The sequence below is a fragment of the Montipora foliosa genome, chromosome 14 (assembly GCF_036669935.1).
Source record: "Montipora foliosa isolate CH-2021 chromosome 14, ASM3666993v2, whole genome shotgun sequence".
In the NCBI taxonomy this organism is placed as follows: domain Eukaryota; kingdom Metazoa; phylum Cnidaria; class Anthozoa; order Scleractinia; family Acroporidae; genus Montipora; species Montipora foliosa.
In genome coordinates, this window is record NC_090882.1 from 9,812,478 (window position 1) to 9,829,977 (window position 17,500).

General features: G+C 37.8%; 2 protein-coding genes across 2 annotated transcripts in view; one reads left to right on the plus strand and one right to left on the minus strand.

The window, feature by feature from the left end:
• The window catches only part of LOC137984294 (neurobeachin-like protein 1), a 52,413-nt gene extending 40,292 nt beyond the window's left edge, over nucleotides 1-12,121 (minus strand). Inside the window, exons 1-10 of the mRNA XM_068831413.1 lie at nucleotides 12,050-12,121; nucleotides 11,787-11,838; nucleotides 9,432-9,647; nucleotides 7,473-7,528; nucleotides 7,114-7,166; nucleotides 6,020-6,066; nucleotides 4,863-4,919; nucleotides 3,087-3,173; nucleotides 2,591-2,689; nucleotides 1,039-1,142 (exon numbers count right to left, since the gene is read on the minus strand). Of these exons, the coding sequence (XP_068687514.1) occupies nucleotides 1,039-1,142; nucleotides 2,591-2,689; nucleotides 3,087-3,173; nucleotides 4,863-4,919; nucleotides 6,020-6,066; nucleotides 7,114-7,166; nucleotides 7,473-7,528; nucleotides 9,432-9,647; nucleotides 11,787-11,838; nucleotides 12,050-12,090 (812 nt within the window). The 5' untranslated portion in view covers nucleotides 12,091-12,121. The remainder of the gene's footprint in view (nucleotides 1-1,038; nucleotides 1,143-2,590; nucleotides 2,690-3,086; nucleotides 3,174-4,862; nucleotides 4,920-6,019; nucleotides 6,067-7,113; nucleotides 7,167-7,472; nucleotides 7,529-9,431; nucleotides 9,648-11,786; nucleotides 11,839-12,049) is intronic.
• Nucleotides 12,122-14,436: 2,315 nt separating this feature from the next.
• Nucleotides 14,437-17,500, plus strand: part of LOC137985364 (lysosomal phospholipase A and acyltransferase-like) — an 8,601-nt gene continuing 5,537 nt past the window's right edge. The window contains exons 1-2 of the mRNA XM_068832946.1: nucleotides 14,437-14,560; nucleotides 16,558-16,714. Coding sequence (XP_068689047.1) covers nucleotides 14,437-14,560; nucleotides 16,558-16,714 — 281 coding nt within the window. The remainder of the gene's footprint in view (nucleotides 14,561-16,557; nucleotides 16,715-17,500) is intronic.

A 17,500-nucleotide genomic window follows, 5' to 3' on the forward strand; every position in this document is an offset into this window, starting at 1 on the left:
GTTGTGAGCGCAATTTTTAGCAATTGCGTAGAGAAGTGGCTTCATAGCTCACTTGGGTTAGAGCGTTGCACCGGCATCACGAGGTCAAGGGTTCAAACCCAGCTGAAGTCCTGAATTTTTCAGGCTTCTCTACTCAATTGCTAAAATTGCGTTCACAGCTGCGAGGATCATAGCTCAATTGATTTCATTTCCGCAGTTCAGTATATGATTAATTTCATACATCATTTCGTTCAAGGTTGATAAAGACAAGTTTAGTAGCAGGCATTTTAGCAGGCGTTTGACAATTATTTTCATGTGAATCTCCAAAAAAAAGATGGATTTCTAACTTCTATTCCATGTGTTCATAAATTAAAGTACAACTTTACAACCTACAGAAAGCTCATAAAACGATAATGTTTTGGTGTCTCTATACTGTGGTAGCCACAATCATGTTGTTTTTCGCTGCATTTTGATGACATATCTTTGGAAAACGCAACTCAATCTTGCTCTGAAACCTTCTCGAATAGCTGACACATTCCTGTTTGCTAGAATAAACAACAAGACGAAGGAACCAAATGCGAGGAAAAGCAGGAGCACAAATACACATCAGGGACTTGCACGTACTACATGTGCATTACACTGCGCAGAAACCTCATAAAATGATAAATGCTTTGATATGTCTGGTAGTCACTAGAGATTCTAAACTCATGTTGTCGATGTTTTTTTTACTGCAATTCAATGACATATCTTTGCAAAACCGAACTTAATCTTGGTCTGAAACTTTCTCAAAAAGCCGAGACCCTTTGTTTGCTAGAATGATCGAAGAAGAAGAAGAAGAAACCAAATGAAGGGGAAAGTGAACACAACTGTACATCCGGGACCTGCACTATATTACATTGCTCACAGCTTAGTCCAACTCACAGCGCTATATTACATTGCTCACAGCTTAGTCCTGCCAATGATTGACTAATAATAATAAGCACCAGATTTTTCTAGTCAATCACCATCAAGCAGAGCGATGCTCAACACAAACAGTAGGATTGGAACTCAATTTCTAACCTTTTCGTGTCAACTGTTAAAGACGGCAGCCAATCTAAAAGAAGCAAAATGACGTCAACATTGTTGATAACTTTGTTTCCTTCACTGTAATCCCCTTCAACTGCCTAGGAATAGGAAAAGGAGGCAAAATGTAATAAATGCTATTTACATGTAGTACCATTTAAACCCCAATTAGGTTAATAATAATAAAATAATAATAATAATAATATAATAATAATAATAATAATACCCCCGGTAATAATAATAATAATAATAATAATAATAATAGTATTCCATTTATATAACAATTAGCAAATTTTCTCCATAATTATTATTGTTAAACAATGAAGTATGCTTCACAAAATTATGTGGGCTTGGTTATTGCTGCCTTACAGTTCAAAACCTTCATTTTCTCTGGATAATGTTAATTTATTACAGGCTCTCGCCCACCCTACAGGCATTGCATGCGTGGAACAATTTTCAAATACTAAAGTCCTCCTGAAATTCATCCAATCAGATCGCTGCGATGAGTAATACGAACTTTTCAATACAAAAGCAAACGGTCAAAAAAGCCTGTCTGTTAAAGGTGGACCTTTAACACAGCTTGTGTGAGGCGCATAAACCAAAACCACAAGATTGCGTTTTCGAGGGAACGCTGCACTACAGTTGTTTAGACAATCTTCTGGATTGCATGACTTTAACAACCTCACTTACTTATCTCCTCTGCACTAAGAGCTGAAAGGTAAACAGCACGTCTCAAATCGGACAAGACTATTGCTTCAAAGAAATGCATATATTTGTGTCCTTTCACAGGAACACATGAGTCCAACAAATTGACCTGCTCCAAACTGCGTGGCTTCATACAATGTAGGTCAGTTGGTAGAGCGTTGCACTGGCATCGCAGAGGCTATGGGTTCGTATCCCGTTGGAGCCACCTGAAATTTTCAGGTGTCTACAAGAGACAATTGCTTAAATTGAAGAAAAGTTCGAGGATCATTTCATACTTTTGTCTATAGTCCGCACATATAAACATTACTTTGATCAAGTTCTTTCACAGAATGCACTAGTCCAACCAATGGACCTTATTGGAGTTGAGCCTGCAGGCACATTTTCTTTTGTTTAAAACTACATGTACAATCATGTATTACAAAAGAGGATTAAGGGTCAATTTAATTCAAAATAACCCCTTAGCCTAGTTTATGTGGCAAAGCCACTGATAACTCTGATAAGGGCTATTGAGCTGCTCCCAACTGTGGGTCTTCATAGCTCAGTTGGTAGAGCGTTGCAGCGGCATCGCATACGTCATGGGCTGAAATTTTCAGTTGTCTACATGTACACTGCACACGAGACAATTGCTTAAATTGTCAAGAATTTCAAGCAGTTCAAGATGTCACACATTAACCTCATTTATTACATTACAAAATATACATGTATGTTTTACATTACAAGCTAAGCAATGTCTCATTTAGCATAAGGTGAAAAAAAAACTGCTGAAGTAGCAATAAAATGGTCACAAAGAGCACAGAATAAACAACTAAATCCTGGAATCCCTTTCTTCAAGTGGAGTACCTACCCAATCAAAAAGAAGCTGTATGAAGTCTTCCAATGGGGATTCAAGTCTTTGGAGATAACTGCAAAACTTTTCAAAGCCAACACTGTGTTTGAAGACTTCCTGTGTCAAACAATGCAAGGCAGTCATTTCAAATTATTTTGTTCTCAATAAATTCATTATAATCACAATCTTTACAAAATGTATTTACGTTAGGAGTTGGTGCCAGCATGCAATTAGGGACAAATTCAGGCCAGACCACAACAACGAGAATTCCATTCCCTGCTCTTATAGAATAGTGTGTGGGGTCTTTAATGCCCCACAGATTTTACGTTTTATAGTCCTTATCTTTCCAACAGCTCCAACCGCTGTTGGAGTTGGGGTTCAGTAGGGTTAACCCTAGACAATTTCACTTGTCAATAGGGAACCCCTGGGAATCAATGGGTTAAGAGGCCCATCATAGCAAGCTTACATTGCGCTATGAAAAAGATATTAAAAGTGGTACATAATTATTAAAAACCTTGGCAGCTGAAGATGAGTGGGTGAGCCTCTTAATGGCTCCCACAACACAGTGATACAACTTGTTTTGTTCATCATCATCTAGACACTAAAAGCAAGTGAGAATAAATTATAGAGAAAAGGCAAGTCTAAATGTTCCTGTCCTGAGCAACTACAAATATGCCAACCATCTTATTAGTTTATGCATAAATGTAAAAGTTGGCTAAATTGTAACACTGTAAACTTCACGTAAACAAAATGATATAAAATGAAATGAATATATGCAGATTTGAAATCAAGTGAAGTTATCATCCTCCCAGTTATGAAAGCAGTTTTAGCAATTGCGTAGAGAAGCCTGAAAAATTCAGGACTTCAACAGAGTTTGAACCCATGACCTTGCGATCTGCCAGTGCAACATTCTAACCAACTGAGCTATGAAGCCACTGATGTTGGGAGCTGGTGGGTTTAAATGTTCCTGTGATGAATGAATCAATGAACAAAAGGATATATGAAATCACAGGAACATTCAAACCCACAAATGACCAGCTCCCAACATCAGTGACTAGACAGAGTTCAGTTGGTTAGAGCGTCGCACTGTCATTGCAAGGTCATGGTTCAAACCACTTTGAAGCCCTGAATTTTTCGCAATTGCTAAAATTGGATTCATAGCTGCAAGGATCATAGCTTCACTTGACTGTACTATATCGTAAACCTATTTGGATGACCAATATTCCCGAGGATCTCCTGAACAACAGTGGTCCAGTACCCAAATGAGAAATACATGTAAGAAAATCATGGATTTGGCAAAGGCTAGCAGCACTCAGATTTTTCTCATGTAAATAAAGCCTAAGTCATTGTGACTACATAGTTTTAAATAAATGAAAAATAAAGCTAAGATATTTTGTAAAATATAATTAATATATTACCATGATTAATCCACTTAAAGGTGCAGGATTGCAAAAAAAAAAAACACCTTAAATCTCATTTGCATCTCATTAAAAAAAGAGTGCATTGTATGATACCTGGTATTCCTTCAAAAACCGATTACCGTATTATTTTTTTCCACAATCCCACACCTCACTCTAATAAACCCTTTCACTCCCAATAGCGCTATTACTTATTATTCTGAAGCGACGTAGGATGTTACTTATCAAAGCTCTTTTTTCATACATGCATGCAGCACATGGAATGTTCTACCCGCTGAGTTACGCCCAAGTCACATCTCCCTAGCCTCATTTAAGCGTTCACTACAATTGTAATTCAATATTATAATAATTAAATAAAGGCCCTAAATCTGTATGGCATGGGCAACATCAGAACCTGGAAATCAATCCCAGGTGCAACATAGCAAGGACTCTCCTTTGCCCATCGTCATGCTGCTTCCAGCAATTTGAACTCTTGTTTTGCTTCCTTTTTATTTATTTTCATTTTTTGTTTATACATGATCACTCACTGAAAAACTACCGGTATGTCCTTTTAACCCTTTAACGTCCAAACCAGCCTAAACCGGCCAGACTTCCCCCTGGGAGTCAATGGGTTAATGTCACTTGCAGAACACTTTCTGATGACCAAAATGATGCTGATTTACATGTTGGATGGCCTCATAGGATCCATCAACGGAATTCATATTATAAACTTCCCAACTGCCCATACATCTTTAATACTACATATATTACTATTTACCCTTATTGTGTAAAGGATCAATTTGTTTTTAACAGGAACAGTCCCTCTTTGGTTTATGAAATGATCCTGTAATATGTCAGTTTTCTATCCAGGCATTTAATTATTGACAACTGACCTTGAAATCCAGCACAGAAACCAAAGCTGGAAAACATCCAATTCCAACAAACACAGCCTGAAAACAAAATTGAACAAACCACAATCTTCAAGTGAATTATTTACTTCCCACCAGTGACATGGCCCTCGTTCAATTCCTAGATTCGGCATCATTCATGTACATTTATGTGGGTTAACTGAGTTTGTTGTTTCTCTACTCTGCTCCAAGTGGTGTTTCTCCAGGTACACTACTCCAGACCCGTTTTCCCCTCTTTTCAAAAGCCCCCCCCCCCCCCCCCCCAAATCAAGCAAGGAGCATGGATTTGCACACCATTGCAGCAGTTCAAATTGGGCACTAGAAGTCTAAACACTTGGATAAAGTTTATTATCATTATCAAAATATTGCAGAGGGAATGGTTGTCATTGATAAGCTTAACCCCCAAACCCCCCCCCCCCCCCCCCCCCCAACCTCAATCAAGAAGCATGGATTTGCAGGCCATTGCAGCAGTTCAAATTGGGCTCAAGCCGGCAGGATCAACTCTGCCACACTTTGTTGCCTCTGGTTTGTCTAAGATGTTTCTTTTGGATTAAAAATGGAGTGTGTACAACCTGCAGTGTACAACATTGGTCATAAATAAATGTACACCTCCCCCTCCCTCTCTTCTACAGGTGTATGTTGCATTTATTGGTCTGTTCTTGCACTCAAACCCATAAACAAGGAATTTAGGAAAGGAACTTTATTTATTATAAGTGTGTAGTCGTTCTAGTACCAGAGCACTAATTGGGGACACTGTAAACTGAAATTAACAATCAATGCAAGTCAAGTTAAATGTTGGTTTTTAAGGAGAGGGGAAACCCGAGTACCCAGAGAAAACCTCTTGGTGCAGAGTAGAGAACCAACAAACTCAACCCACATACAGTACATGTAGATGTATGACACCAAGTCTGGGAATCGAACCCGTGCTCTATTGGTGGAAGGCGAGTGCTCTCACCACTGCGCCATCTCTGCACTCCATCACCATTGAAGGGAGAGAGGGGGCAAATTTCTGTCTGTGTTACAACATTTGTGACTGAGACTGTAGCTTGATTTCAAGCTAAAGCCCACTATCTGTATAATCAAACGCTTAACATTAATAATTTAGATATAAACTTTATTCAAGCGCCACAATGGTGACTTACTTGGAGCACTGCTGAATCATTGCAATCCAAGATCTTAGGAATGGCATCTGCATGATAAGAAAAAAGTTGAATGTTTGAATTCATAGCACCATGCAGCCTAGCAACTTTAACTTTACATGTTAATCGATCATGATAATATTTTACATTAATTTTTGATCTTTAACAGCATACAGTGAGATACTCTCTGGCAATGCAAGGTTCTCAATAGAACCCGAAACACCTGTCAAAGGTGTCACCAGTAGGTGTTACAGCTGCAAAAGCGCCTTGATCAGTAAATCAATCAATATTATTACAAATATAAAAAGAACGACTTTTGGAGAAAATAAATCTGTAAAGTTTTTAACCCTAGTTGCTTTTGCAATTTTCCTTGTCGCCTAGAAATCATTTTTGGGGAACACAGTAAACAAAAAAATCCAGTCACAGCTGGAGAAAGAAAATTCACTGACAGAGACAAACAAAATAATTTTGTAATTATTTCCTTATTAATTTTTAGCAAAAGTAGCAGCAAAGTGGCAATTGCTAACCCTTTTGGTTTGAAAGAGCGAATATAAAAACAAGAATTCGCGACTTCTCTAGATATTTACATATAAGTATCAAAGGGCAAAAATATAATTCGCAAATGTGACTATATTGGTCACAATATCGAGCCCTGATTTTATTTGAAGGGCTTTGATCGCAAATGCAAAACATAACTGCCACATTGAATTCAAAACATTTTAGCCCAGGCCACTCACAGATGTCGTGTTCCAGACATGGCCATGAATATCACGAAACCAACCAGGGATTTTTTGCTTTCTCTCAAAGTAAAATGTAAGTACCATAGAAAATTGTTTGGAAAAAATAACAGATTATTACCCTAGAATGAGGGAAAACATAATATTCCAAGCCTCTTGATGAAAAAACGTTCCTGGGAAGCATGCCCTTGGAACCCCCTAGTACTGTAACATGTACATCTTTGGCCACGTACTTCAGTGTTACAGTTGAAAATACATGTAACCTCCAATGTACAATCGGCTGTTCAAAATTCTATTGAGAACCCTGCTCTCTGATAACATTTCCAAAAGCCCAAGAAATTGAAGTTAACGGGTACTAACCAAGCAAGCACAGAGTCTGCTTAAAGTGAACTGAAGAATGACTGCATGTTTCCCTTGAAAGATAACATATTCAAGAACAATTATATTATTAATGATTTTTACGAGCATAAAAATACTTGTTTGCAATTTCTCATTAACTTATCGACGATGCACCTCAAAACAATTTCAAATAGATCTGCAATAAGTAACAAAGTAACTTCAGACCGTTGTTCCAACAAGGTCAAATGGGTCCATGACCTCTGTGTTTCTGGTCTCTAACTACCAATTGTCGAGCTATAAAGCCACTCAGGTAGCAGTCAATTTGGTGGGTTCGTGTGTTCCCAATAATTAATGAGGTAAAAGAAAGTTTAGAACAATACCCAAGAGGTATAACATCCAAGAATCGTTTCAGCAATGAAGGTGTATCCACAAGGCACTAAAACATAAACAGAGTAGCTTGCATCAAAGAACCCAGTTTGATGAAGGACTGACTGATTTACTCCAAGTAAATCGTTTGCTACCAACCTGAACTTTTTTAAAGGTTATAATATTATTATGATTTTTCTCACACATAAAAATGAAATTATACAACCAATAACAGGCCTATAAGTGGTTTCACATCACACCATCGCAGCCATGTTGATGGACAAAAACAAGAGATCTCTCATTACCTCCCTTTGTTCGTCTAAAAAACTTTCTGGTCATCTCAGTCATTCACACAAACGCTAAATTCAACCACTGTGGAAAGGGATATTTCTGTCCAAAATATTAATGGCCAGAACAGTAAGAGCACACTGTCCCTTTATTTAAAAAATAAAGGGTGTTTTCTGTGCTTCCATAGCCTCATCGATCATCTACACACAAGGGGGAGCTGCGAGAATTCGAGACAGTTGTGGCTATGGAAACACGGAAAAAAGTCCTCTAATGCTTTTATAAAATATTTCTCAAAGACAATTCAACAAATGAAGGGAAACTGCTGGTTTTTTTAACTTCTTAATTGATTAACAGATTTTGTTGATACATGCTCATAATTATTATTATTTCCTACCAGCCAATCAAAATGCACGTCTGACTACATAACCAATCAAAATTCGTGTGATGTCACAGCCGTGTTTCCATACTCTCATCTATAAGACACGGCGATTGACCAATGAGAGTGCGCGTACTATCCTCAGGCTAATTATTTTGTAATTTCAAGTACATTAAACTAATGTTCAGCTGGCAAATGAACCATTCTTTATTTCATGAAACCTCAAATTAACCAAGTACAAAGGTACTGAGAAATTGAGATTTCTTTGTATGAAAGTTCTTTATATACAAATTTTACTTTAACATACCCTGTTGGCAAAGATTTCCTTGGTTTCTCTATCTTCTGACGAAAGGAAACTGCTGCATGGATTTCCTCAATGTTGTCCAGAATTTTGGACAAAATGATCATTTAACTCTTAGACTAACAACCTGTTTCAAACCTGCTATAACCAGTTTGAATGTAATATTTTAACGCCTGTCCAATGGTGGTAGAGTGGAAGTGATGTTGCACTGACGTCGCGTCACTCATGTGTGACAACATCGAGGAGATCCATTGAGACCTCCGCAAAGCGGGTTAACTTTGATACATGTAGGGGAAAGATTTTCATAATATTACCTACACCAAGACATTGATAATTATACAGAGGTTTATTTAGAAATACTTAAATAGAAGTTTCACTGTTCTCCTAGCTTATATTTTTAAAAAGGTCATGATTAAAGCTGAAAAGTTTCATCATGGCATTTTAAAACCTCTGAATCCCAGTTTAAGCTATTTAAAACAAACTGTGATTCAGCCTCAAGCCCTGCAACATACATGTACCTTCACTGACCTCAAAATAGAGGAGGATCACTTCACTATTTCGTGTATTCAAAAAATTAATGTCAATTTGTCTGACATCCTTCCTAATAGTTCAAAGTTAACCAAACTACCGGTACAGCACTGTATCTCATGAATGGTTGCTTCTCAGATTTTGATTCACTCATTGTGAAGAATAGTCCTGCTTAATCATCAAAATTACAATTCGCTTGATTGTGATTGGTTTAAAAAACTCCAATTTTCCACTAATTCACTTGCCAAATTGTTATCAGACAGTTCAATAAGCCAATCACATTCACAGTTGTAGTTTAAATCAAGCAATCACAGACCCCTAAGTTTCTTTCTTTCAGAGCGAGATTGAACAATTTACGCCTCTTTTGTCAGTCCTTTAACGCAAATTTTCACAGCTATGGAGCAATCCATGCTCATTTTTCTTATCAAAGTTTACTAATTTATTGCTTCAATAAAATTAATTAAGATCAAACTTACAAACCTGATGTTGGTTTTTCAAATCTGCATGGTGAATAAGATGTATGATTTTTATTAGACTTGCCACAGCAAGTTCATAACTTTGATCCCCTCCGTAAATTGCATCATCAAGTTTTTTTGACAAGTCATTTTGTGTGTGAAGATTGGATAATTCTCTAGATTCCAATGATCTGAAGAGTTTGTCAGTGATTCCAGGGCTGATTTTGGAAGCTGAACATCCCTGAAAAGAAAGAAAGCACTGATTCAGAAGTCAGACAATGGGAGACTATCATTCATGCTTTTTTTGCTCGACTTAAAGTGAAACTGTCATACTCAATTTGCAAATCAAAAGTGCTTCAGCGTTGTCTGTACTCTAATATCTACAACGATACTATTCGTCATCACAGTGGTCAAAATGTTGTGGACTCCCGAGGCGCAACTTTCTCGCAATATGATTGGTTTATTTCCCAAAATGGGCATTCCTGATTGGCTATTACATTGCGTGACAAATTGACGCGAGCATGTTGCATACAGCATTGTCTAGACTCTTATTGATATCTGAAAATTAGCCAATTATAGTAATAGGTGCAACCCACAGCATTTCAACCAACAAATTAAGTAATGATATAAATTAATATCATTAGCGTGTATGGATATTGATAGGAAGATGACACTGAAATGATGGATACATGTCATCCTTGCCACCAAAGGTGTCATAATTCTCATCATGATCAGGATTTTCATCATCTTACCGTAAATCCATACCATACTGTGTTCTTGCCGTAAATCCTCTAGTAAGCCCCCCCCTCTCTAAAAAGCCTCTTGTTACGGGCATTACTAAACCACGAAACAGCGAAACACTGACTCACCAAAACAGCGAAACGAAACACTAAAACACCATGTATGACCCTACCATACATTGAATACTAACCAACAAAGGTTGGATTTGAGATTAAATATTGTTTTAGGCCTAATCAGGCCTAAGACGTTATCGCTCAGTTCATTGGGATTAAGATTAGGATTCAGATTAAGACTAACCTTTTTCAGTTAGTATTCAATGTATGATGGGGTCATACATGGTGTTTTGGTGCTTTGCTTCGCTGTTTAGTAATGTCCCCTTTTTGCCATAAATAAGCCCCTCCTCTCGACAAGTCTGGCCGGTTCAGGCCGGTTTGTGTGTCAAAGGGATAATTGGATAATTATTTCATGGGGACAGTTTGTCAGTGAGTGATTAACCCATTGACTCCTGGGGGTTCCCCATTGACGAGTAAAGTCATCTGGTATCAGACAGAGTAAAATACTACTTATGGGTTAGACCGGAAGGGTTTTTAATTATTATTGGATGAGGTTGAGCATGTTAGCGATAATTATCAAGGCCAAAGTTTGTGTTATCAGCTGAAGCCGAAGGCTGAGGCGGATAACACAAACTGAGGCCTTGATAATTATCGCTAACATGCGAAAACCGAATTCAATAATTGTTTTATTATGCATATTCCTGAGCTGAGCTCCACCATGACAAAACTGATCAAACTGCTGGTTAGTGTGTTAGGTGACGTCACTTCTGCATGCATAAAACTATTGTCTGTAGATATGACGTCAATTCTACATATATAAAATCTATTGTTTGTAGGTATGACATAAGAGAAACAGAGCAAGCAAGAATTAGCTGCGTGCTTATAGCCAATCAAAATCGAGCTGGTGACACCAATGTATAATAATTACTATTATCATCACTGACATCCTCATCACGATAACCATCACTATCATCATATAATATATTCAATTTCCCAGGAAACTGACAAAATAATTTTACTGGAAATCAATTTTTCATAATAAAAACTGATAGCCTCTCAAGGGTACCCACAATCCCCACGTCCTCCTCCACCCTGTACATTCTGATTCATCCCTATACACCCACCCATATCGCTCCTACAAAATTCCTCCCTGACACTCCAACAATCTGATTTGTACTTAAGTTTTATACGACTGGTTTGCTTATGGAGTCAATTTATTTAAGCTTAGTAAGGAAGCATTAAACGACGACTCTAATGCTTAGGGCAATTAAAGTTTTCCAAAAATTCTCCGACATTGATACTAAACCGTTAGGAACCTGATTCTCGAAGCATGTTCAATCCGTAAACATTCGATGCCAGGTACTAATTAACTAGAAAGCTAAAGAACAAGGAAAAGACTGTCAACAACACAGAAAGAAAATACGTCCTAATCGAAAGCTGCTGCATATAAGCATATATCAGCTCGTTACATTAATTTAATAAGAAAGAGGAAAATATATAATTATCACAAATTTATGCGTCAAATGAGCACATTCATAAAATTCTGATTTGCAACTCAGTTTGCGCCTTGATATCTTTTTACACACCTTGTCATTGACAAAATTCCAGATGTCTTGCGGTTCAGAAGATGTAAGTTCACTACAATAAAAAGATGAAGTCCCAATGATATTGTCTTTTAAATGTCAGGTTACGTACTGTATACAATCAATGATTCAGATGAAGAGATTTCTTGAGACAGCAAATGAAGTCCCACCAAAGTTTTCTGTCATATTTTCCCATAACAATGGAAACAATTCGGAACCAGAATTGTCAAACCAAGATGATTCGAGAAACATCGACTAATACTCGCCTGTTAGAGACCTGAGTGAGTGTTTCCGAAGATTCAGCCATTCTTGTTTTGGAAGTCAAAGCAATGTTTGCCCCAGGCTCTTCACTTCTGGGTTGAACCAAGCGCCACGGCCGAGCGAAAACATCCAGTGCCTGCGCGCTTGTCCGATAAATTGAAGTCTAACGTACCATTTTCAGATGAAATTACAAAAGCAACACTTTCTTCAAAGTTATTTCAGGACCCCGAGAGGGTTCGAGCTAGAGACATTGCGCAAGGGCTAGAAGTGGAAGTTGATGTTAGAGCGCTTAATATTAAAAGCACGAAACGTTTTTGAGGCATGAATGGCGATCGGAATTGAGCTGTTTTCCTATTTAACTTATCTTGATACTACCACGCTTATATCGCCAATCTTTTCTCCATCGGAGATGATTAGTTTAAAAATCTGGGAGAGATTAAATTATTCGAAATATTCACTTCCGGTTTTCCTCCGAGGTAAAAAAAAACGTTCAACTCAACTTTTTTTTCCTCGCAGCCATTCATTTTAAATTGCGACATTCAATTTTTTAAAAGAGATGCATATATTTAACAAAATTTTCACCGAGTCTAAGGTGAATAATTGTTTTAGTATAATTACATTATACACTTAATGTATGGTCCCGCGGGAAACATCAGGACTCGAGGGAAACTTGCACTACATACGATACATATTACAATACCATAACACTAGTCAAATGGAATTATAGTTGATCTGTTTACAACGTAATTGTTTACATTTTAATTGTTCGAGTCTCTAATAAGAATTTTGTTTGTTACTTTCACTATGTAGGGTATTGGCTTTCTAGGATTTAATAGGTTGTTAAATAAATAGATAGCAAGAAAATCAAAATACAGAAGCTGAGAAGTAGAAGGACACAATGTAATTTTATAAGGACAGAAAAAATTTCCATTTGTTCCTAAATTCTTTCTCCTTATTACAACTGGCTGCAATATATTTTTCTATATTAATTTTTTCGCGCACAAGTGAGGCAAAATCATCGAAATTGTACTTTATGGTATTTAAAGCGTTAACATACAAGAAATATTTACCTAAAATAATAAGATGGTTGAGGGCCAAACAGTAGTTGTGACAGCGAATAATTCCGAACATAATCTCCAGTTCTGGAGAAAACAAAACTAACTAGTTGCCTGAGGGACTGTACGGCAAATGCTTTGTTATTTCTTTAGACTTTTCCTTCAACAATCACAGCAAAACATCCGCAGCGGGCAGCAACTGCGGAATTGTATCCCGGTCGGGATACATTTGAATTCGACCAGGGTACGTTACGGGGAATCAACCAATCACAGTGCTTCTTTTGTTGAGTGAAACTCTAGGTATATAGCAAAAGTTGATGATTTGAAAAAAAGGAACAATTATTTTCTTCGCTTGTCACTTTGAAAAAACCGCTTCGGTGATTATCACGTAAAAATCACCTCTACTGCAATCTATCAGGGCAGAGAATTTTCAATAATCTCCTCTGTAATTATACTAGCTCAATATAAATGTAATTAAGTTCAAATAACAAAACTGGGGAACCAAAATGTAAGCTTATAAAGAACGAAAATAAACTATGTAAATCTAAATGTTAATTGAACATATGAATGAAACATAGTTAAAATAAATCAGTTACTTTTAAAAATGTTCAGACAGCAAACAAAAACAAGCTCGAGTATGTACTCATATGATGATGTTTAGTTACACATGTCATTTCAAGCATTCCTCAGACAGCAGATATTGCAGGGACAGTGGAATATTCTTCCAAAGATCGATTTCCACAAGAGAAGTCATCTGTTTACCAATATTTGTTCTAACACTTGTCATGGATTCTAAGAGTTTTGTTGGGTAGCTTATTTAGCATTGTAATTTTATGCACATTTCCTGCGTATTGAAAGGTGACGTCTTGTTCTTAAGCTGCCTATTTTGTGCCTTCCACTAATGCCGCAATATTGTAGTCAAAACAAAAGCTTTCAAATCCGTGCTTTACGAGGAAGCGTCCCTGTAAGCGAAACATCACATTTTCAGTTGTTTTAATGACGTTCAGTACTTCGACGCTCTCGTGTGGTAAAGAGCGCTAATGAGTGGGTATAAGAGTAGATCACTATCTTTCACGGAGAGTCTTCGAGGGGAGGAGAATAAGTGATGTTCTCTTAAGTGATTTCACCAAACACGAATCCACTGGGACCACAAGTAAACAAAAACTCAAAGTCGGACTTTGATCGGGCTCGGCCATGATTGGTTCGCCAAAACATCCAAATGATAAATGCATAACTGGACATTGGTATTCATAAAAGTAATTGAAAGTTAGCATCACAAAAGTCTGACATTCTTGAATTGCGGCAAAAGGACTAAACAAGGTTTTCTTGCTCCGAAAATGCAAGCAAGACGTTTTCTTCTGATAAAAGTGTTGCTGTGCGTTGTAGTCTCAACGGAAGGATTTTGGCCATGGAGCAAACCGCCTGAACAAGACAATGAAATCAAGACCCCGGTGATACTTGGTAATTTAGATTTTTCACGTATATCTGAACTGCGGAATTGAACGAAACGAAAGTTGGAAAGATCAACGCAGTTAGTTGAACAGCTTGAACAGTTGCAAACGAAGCCCGAAAAAATTCAGGCTTGACGGGGATCCTAACCCCTGAAAGGAGTGTTATCAGTAGCTCAGCTGACAGAGTATGTGCAGTGACAATTCGTGTTTCCTTTGCCACTGTTTAATGAAGTTGCTCAACTAGATGTGACGATCATTTCAACTTTCATTTCATGGCATTGCTTGTTAAACGATAACTTTGTTTTTGATTTTCGAAAGATGACGATGAATATTTATTGATAAACTATAAAAAGAATACTAATATTAATACTAGTAATAATACTTTTAGAGCTCTATTTGACCATCTTAAAAGAAATCTACAATGGAATTACAAATTAGTAAAATGGTAATAACAAAATTTATCATCTAAAACTATCTCAAATGGGTGCTTAGTTATGTTTTAGTGCACTGGGAATAGAAGTATTATCATTGCTATATGGTTTTGAAAGGAGACGAAAAGGAAGGTCTTGTTTCGCTTTGTTTGTGATAGTTTTAGCATAGCTTTGTAGGCTGGGTTAACCACAACATGGTTTGATCTCACGACCTCAGCATCTGGCAAAGTTAGTTAGGGTTCTCCGGTCCAGCTGAGCTGTCTTGCCGGGTGTAGTTCGTCCTGTAATCTGCAAAGCTAAAGCTCTTCTTAAAATATTACTTATACGCCATGTAATGTACTATGATCGTGTAACTTTATCAAGATGCCATTATGCTTAACGTTTGCATCTTGCGAATTCAAAAAGTGTCAAGATGCCCTATGACAACAGACACGCTAGTAAGTGTTTTGTCTGAAATCCGGCTTCCGTGCCGGCTTCGGTTGCGCATATTTTTTCCGTTTGGTGCATACATCAGAGATGACAACAACGGAGGCGGCTGAGATAAAGGATTGATTAGCATGCCAACTGGTGAAGACGCTATCGTCTGTAAAAAACGTCGATCAAATTGACAGAACTCTTTGCTTCTTAGCTAGTTCAAGTCATTCGATTTTCCCCCGACCCGCATTTCGACATCTGCGATGTGTTTTGAATGCCTTTATTCCATCATAAGAGGCAATATATTTATTAAGTATAATTTTCAGGGGTGAATATAAGAATTCAGTGTTATATTCACCGCGCCACCCGCGGTGAATATAACATTTGGAGGCGCGGCTGCTAAGCCAATCAAGCACTTTTCGTGCCTTTTTATCTTGTTTTAGCCCGTTGTTTTGCGCTTTCTTGATATTCACCGCCGAAAATTACACTAAAACAATTATTCGCCTCAGGCTCAAGCCTGAAAAATTCCCGGCTTGAAGAGAACTCGAACTCATGACCTTGCGATTGCATTGCACTGAGCCATCAAGCCTGGGAGCTGGTCACTTGTAAGTTCGTATTGTACCTTGGTAATAGGAGAACGTTTGATAAAAAGAATAAGAGATATTTGCACTGACTGTATACTGTCACACAAATAAATTGTGCTTTCCGCGCCCTGATTGGCTAAATTGGAGGTGATTAGCCAAGTACTATTCTCCTCCGAGTATATAGTCGGTGCGCGAGATTTGAATTTTCCGACCACACGACAAAAATGAAATAGTTTTTTGGTTCGCTTTTTATTCAACTTGTGTGGTATATACTAAAATAATTATTCAACTCAGTGTCGGTGGCTAGCGGTGGAAAATTGACTCTGTCATTGCTTCACTCTCCTGGAACTTTGAAAAAAATTGCTCTAGCACCCAGGGTAAGATCATATATGCTGCGTGGCTTGAATTTGGCTGTGACGTTAATTTTTGACTATTGGGGAAGAATCGAAGTGCAAACTCAACAAAACTTTCTGTTGCGTTTACCCCTATAACTAAGTATCTTTAGACAGTTTACCGAACTAAAATTTATTCTTTGTGCTATAGAAATTCCCCACTCATTCCTTCATTGCTTTGGTTAGTTCCAGGGTCAGGTGGAAGCCAACTAGAAGCAAAACTGAACAAGCCAACTGTATCCCATTGGTACTGCCGCCAAAAAACATCACATTACTTTACATTGTGGGTCCAGATCAGCTTGATGTTACCTTTCGCCATTAATTGTTGGGTTGACAACATGAAGTAAGCTAATTTAATGACAAAAATTTGGTTTTATCAACGGAGTTGATAATGTAAATTGGCCACCGTACAGAGATTCTAAAAGCTGACGTTTCGAGCGTTAGCCCTTCGTCAGAGCGAATCGAGGGATTATGGGTTACGTGTAGTTTTTATAGTAGAGTAGGAGCTACGCTATTGGTGGTAACATGGCAACGTGAAAAATAGGAATATATTAGTTAAATGAAAAGCGTTCGTTAATACCGTGAGGATTAAGGGTGCCGATTTGAAAGATGAATTTTTGTTCCAGATTCTTGCGGCTTTCCGTCGTACCTAGATGTAGGGAAAGGCCGCAGATAGCCATGTGTTTTTTGGAGTGGTTAGGCAGATTGAAATGGCGAGCGACTGGCTTGGATGCATCCTTGTCATTCTTCTCAACATCGCGAAGGTGTTCGCGGAATCGGTCACCTAGTCGTCTACCTGTCTCACCAATGTATAATTTATTGCATAACGTGCAGGTTATGCAATAAATGACATTTGCGGAGGTACATGTGAAACGATCGGTGATCTTAACAGATCGCTTAGGTCCCGATATCTTGCTAGTGTTAACAATGAAAAGACAAGTTTTGCATCGTGAGCGCGCGCATTTGAAAGTGCCGGGTTGCTCGTTAGTTTTGAGCGCGCTTCTAACTAAAAAGTTGCCTACGTTTTTGTCGCGTTTGAATGAAATAAGTGGAGGTTGCGAAAAGATTCTACCAGTCTCGGGATCATTTTGGAGTAATTTAAAATTACTAAGAATGATGCTTTTGACTG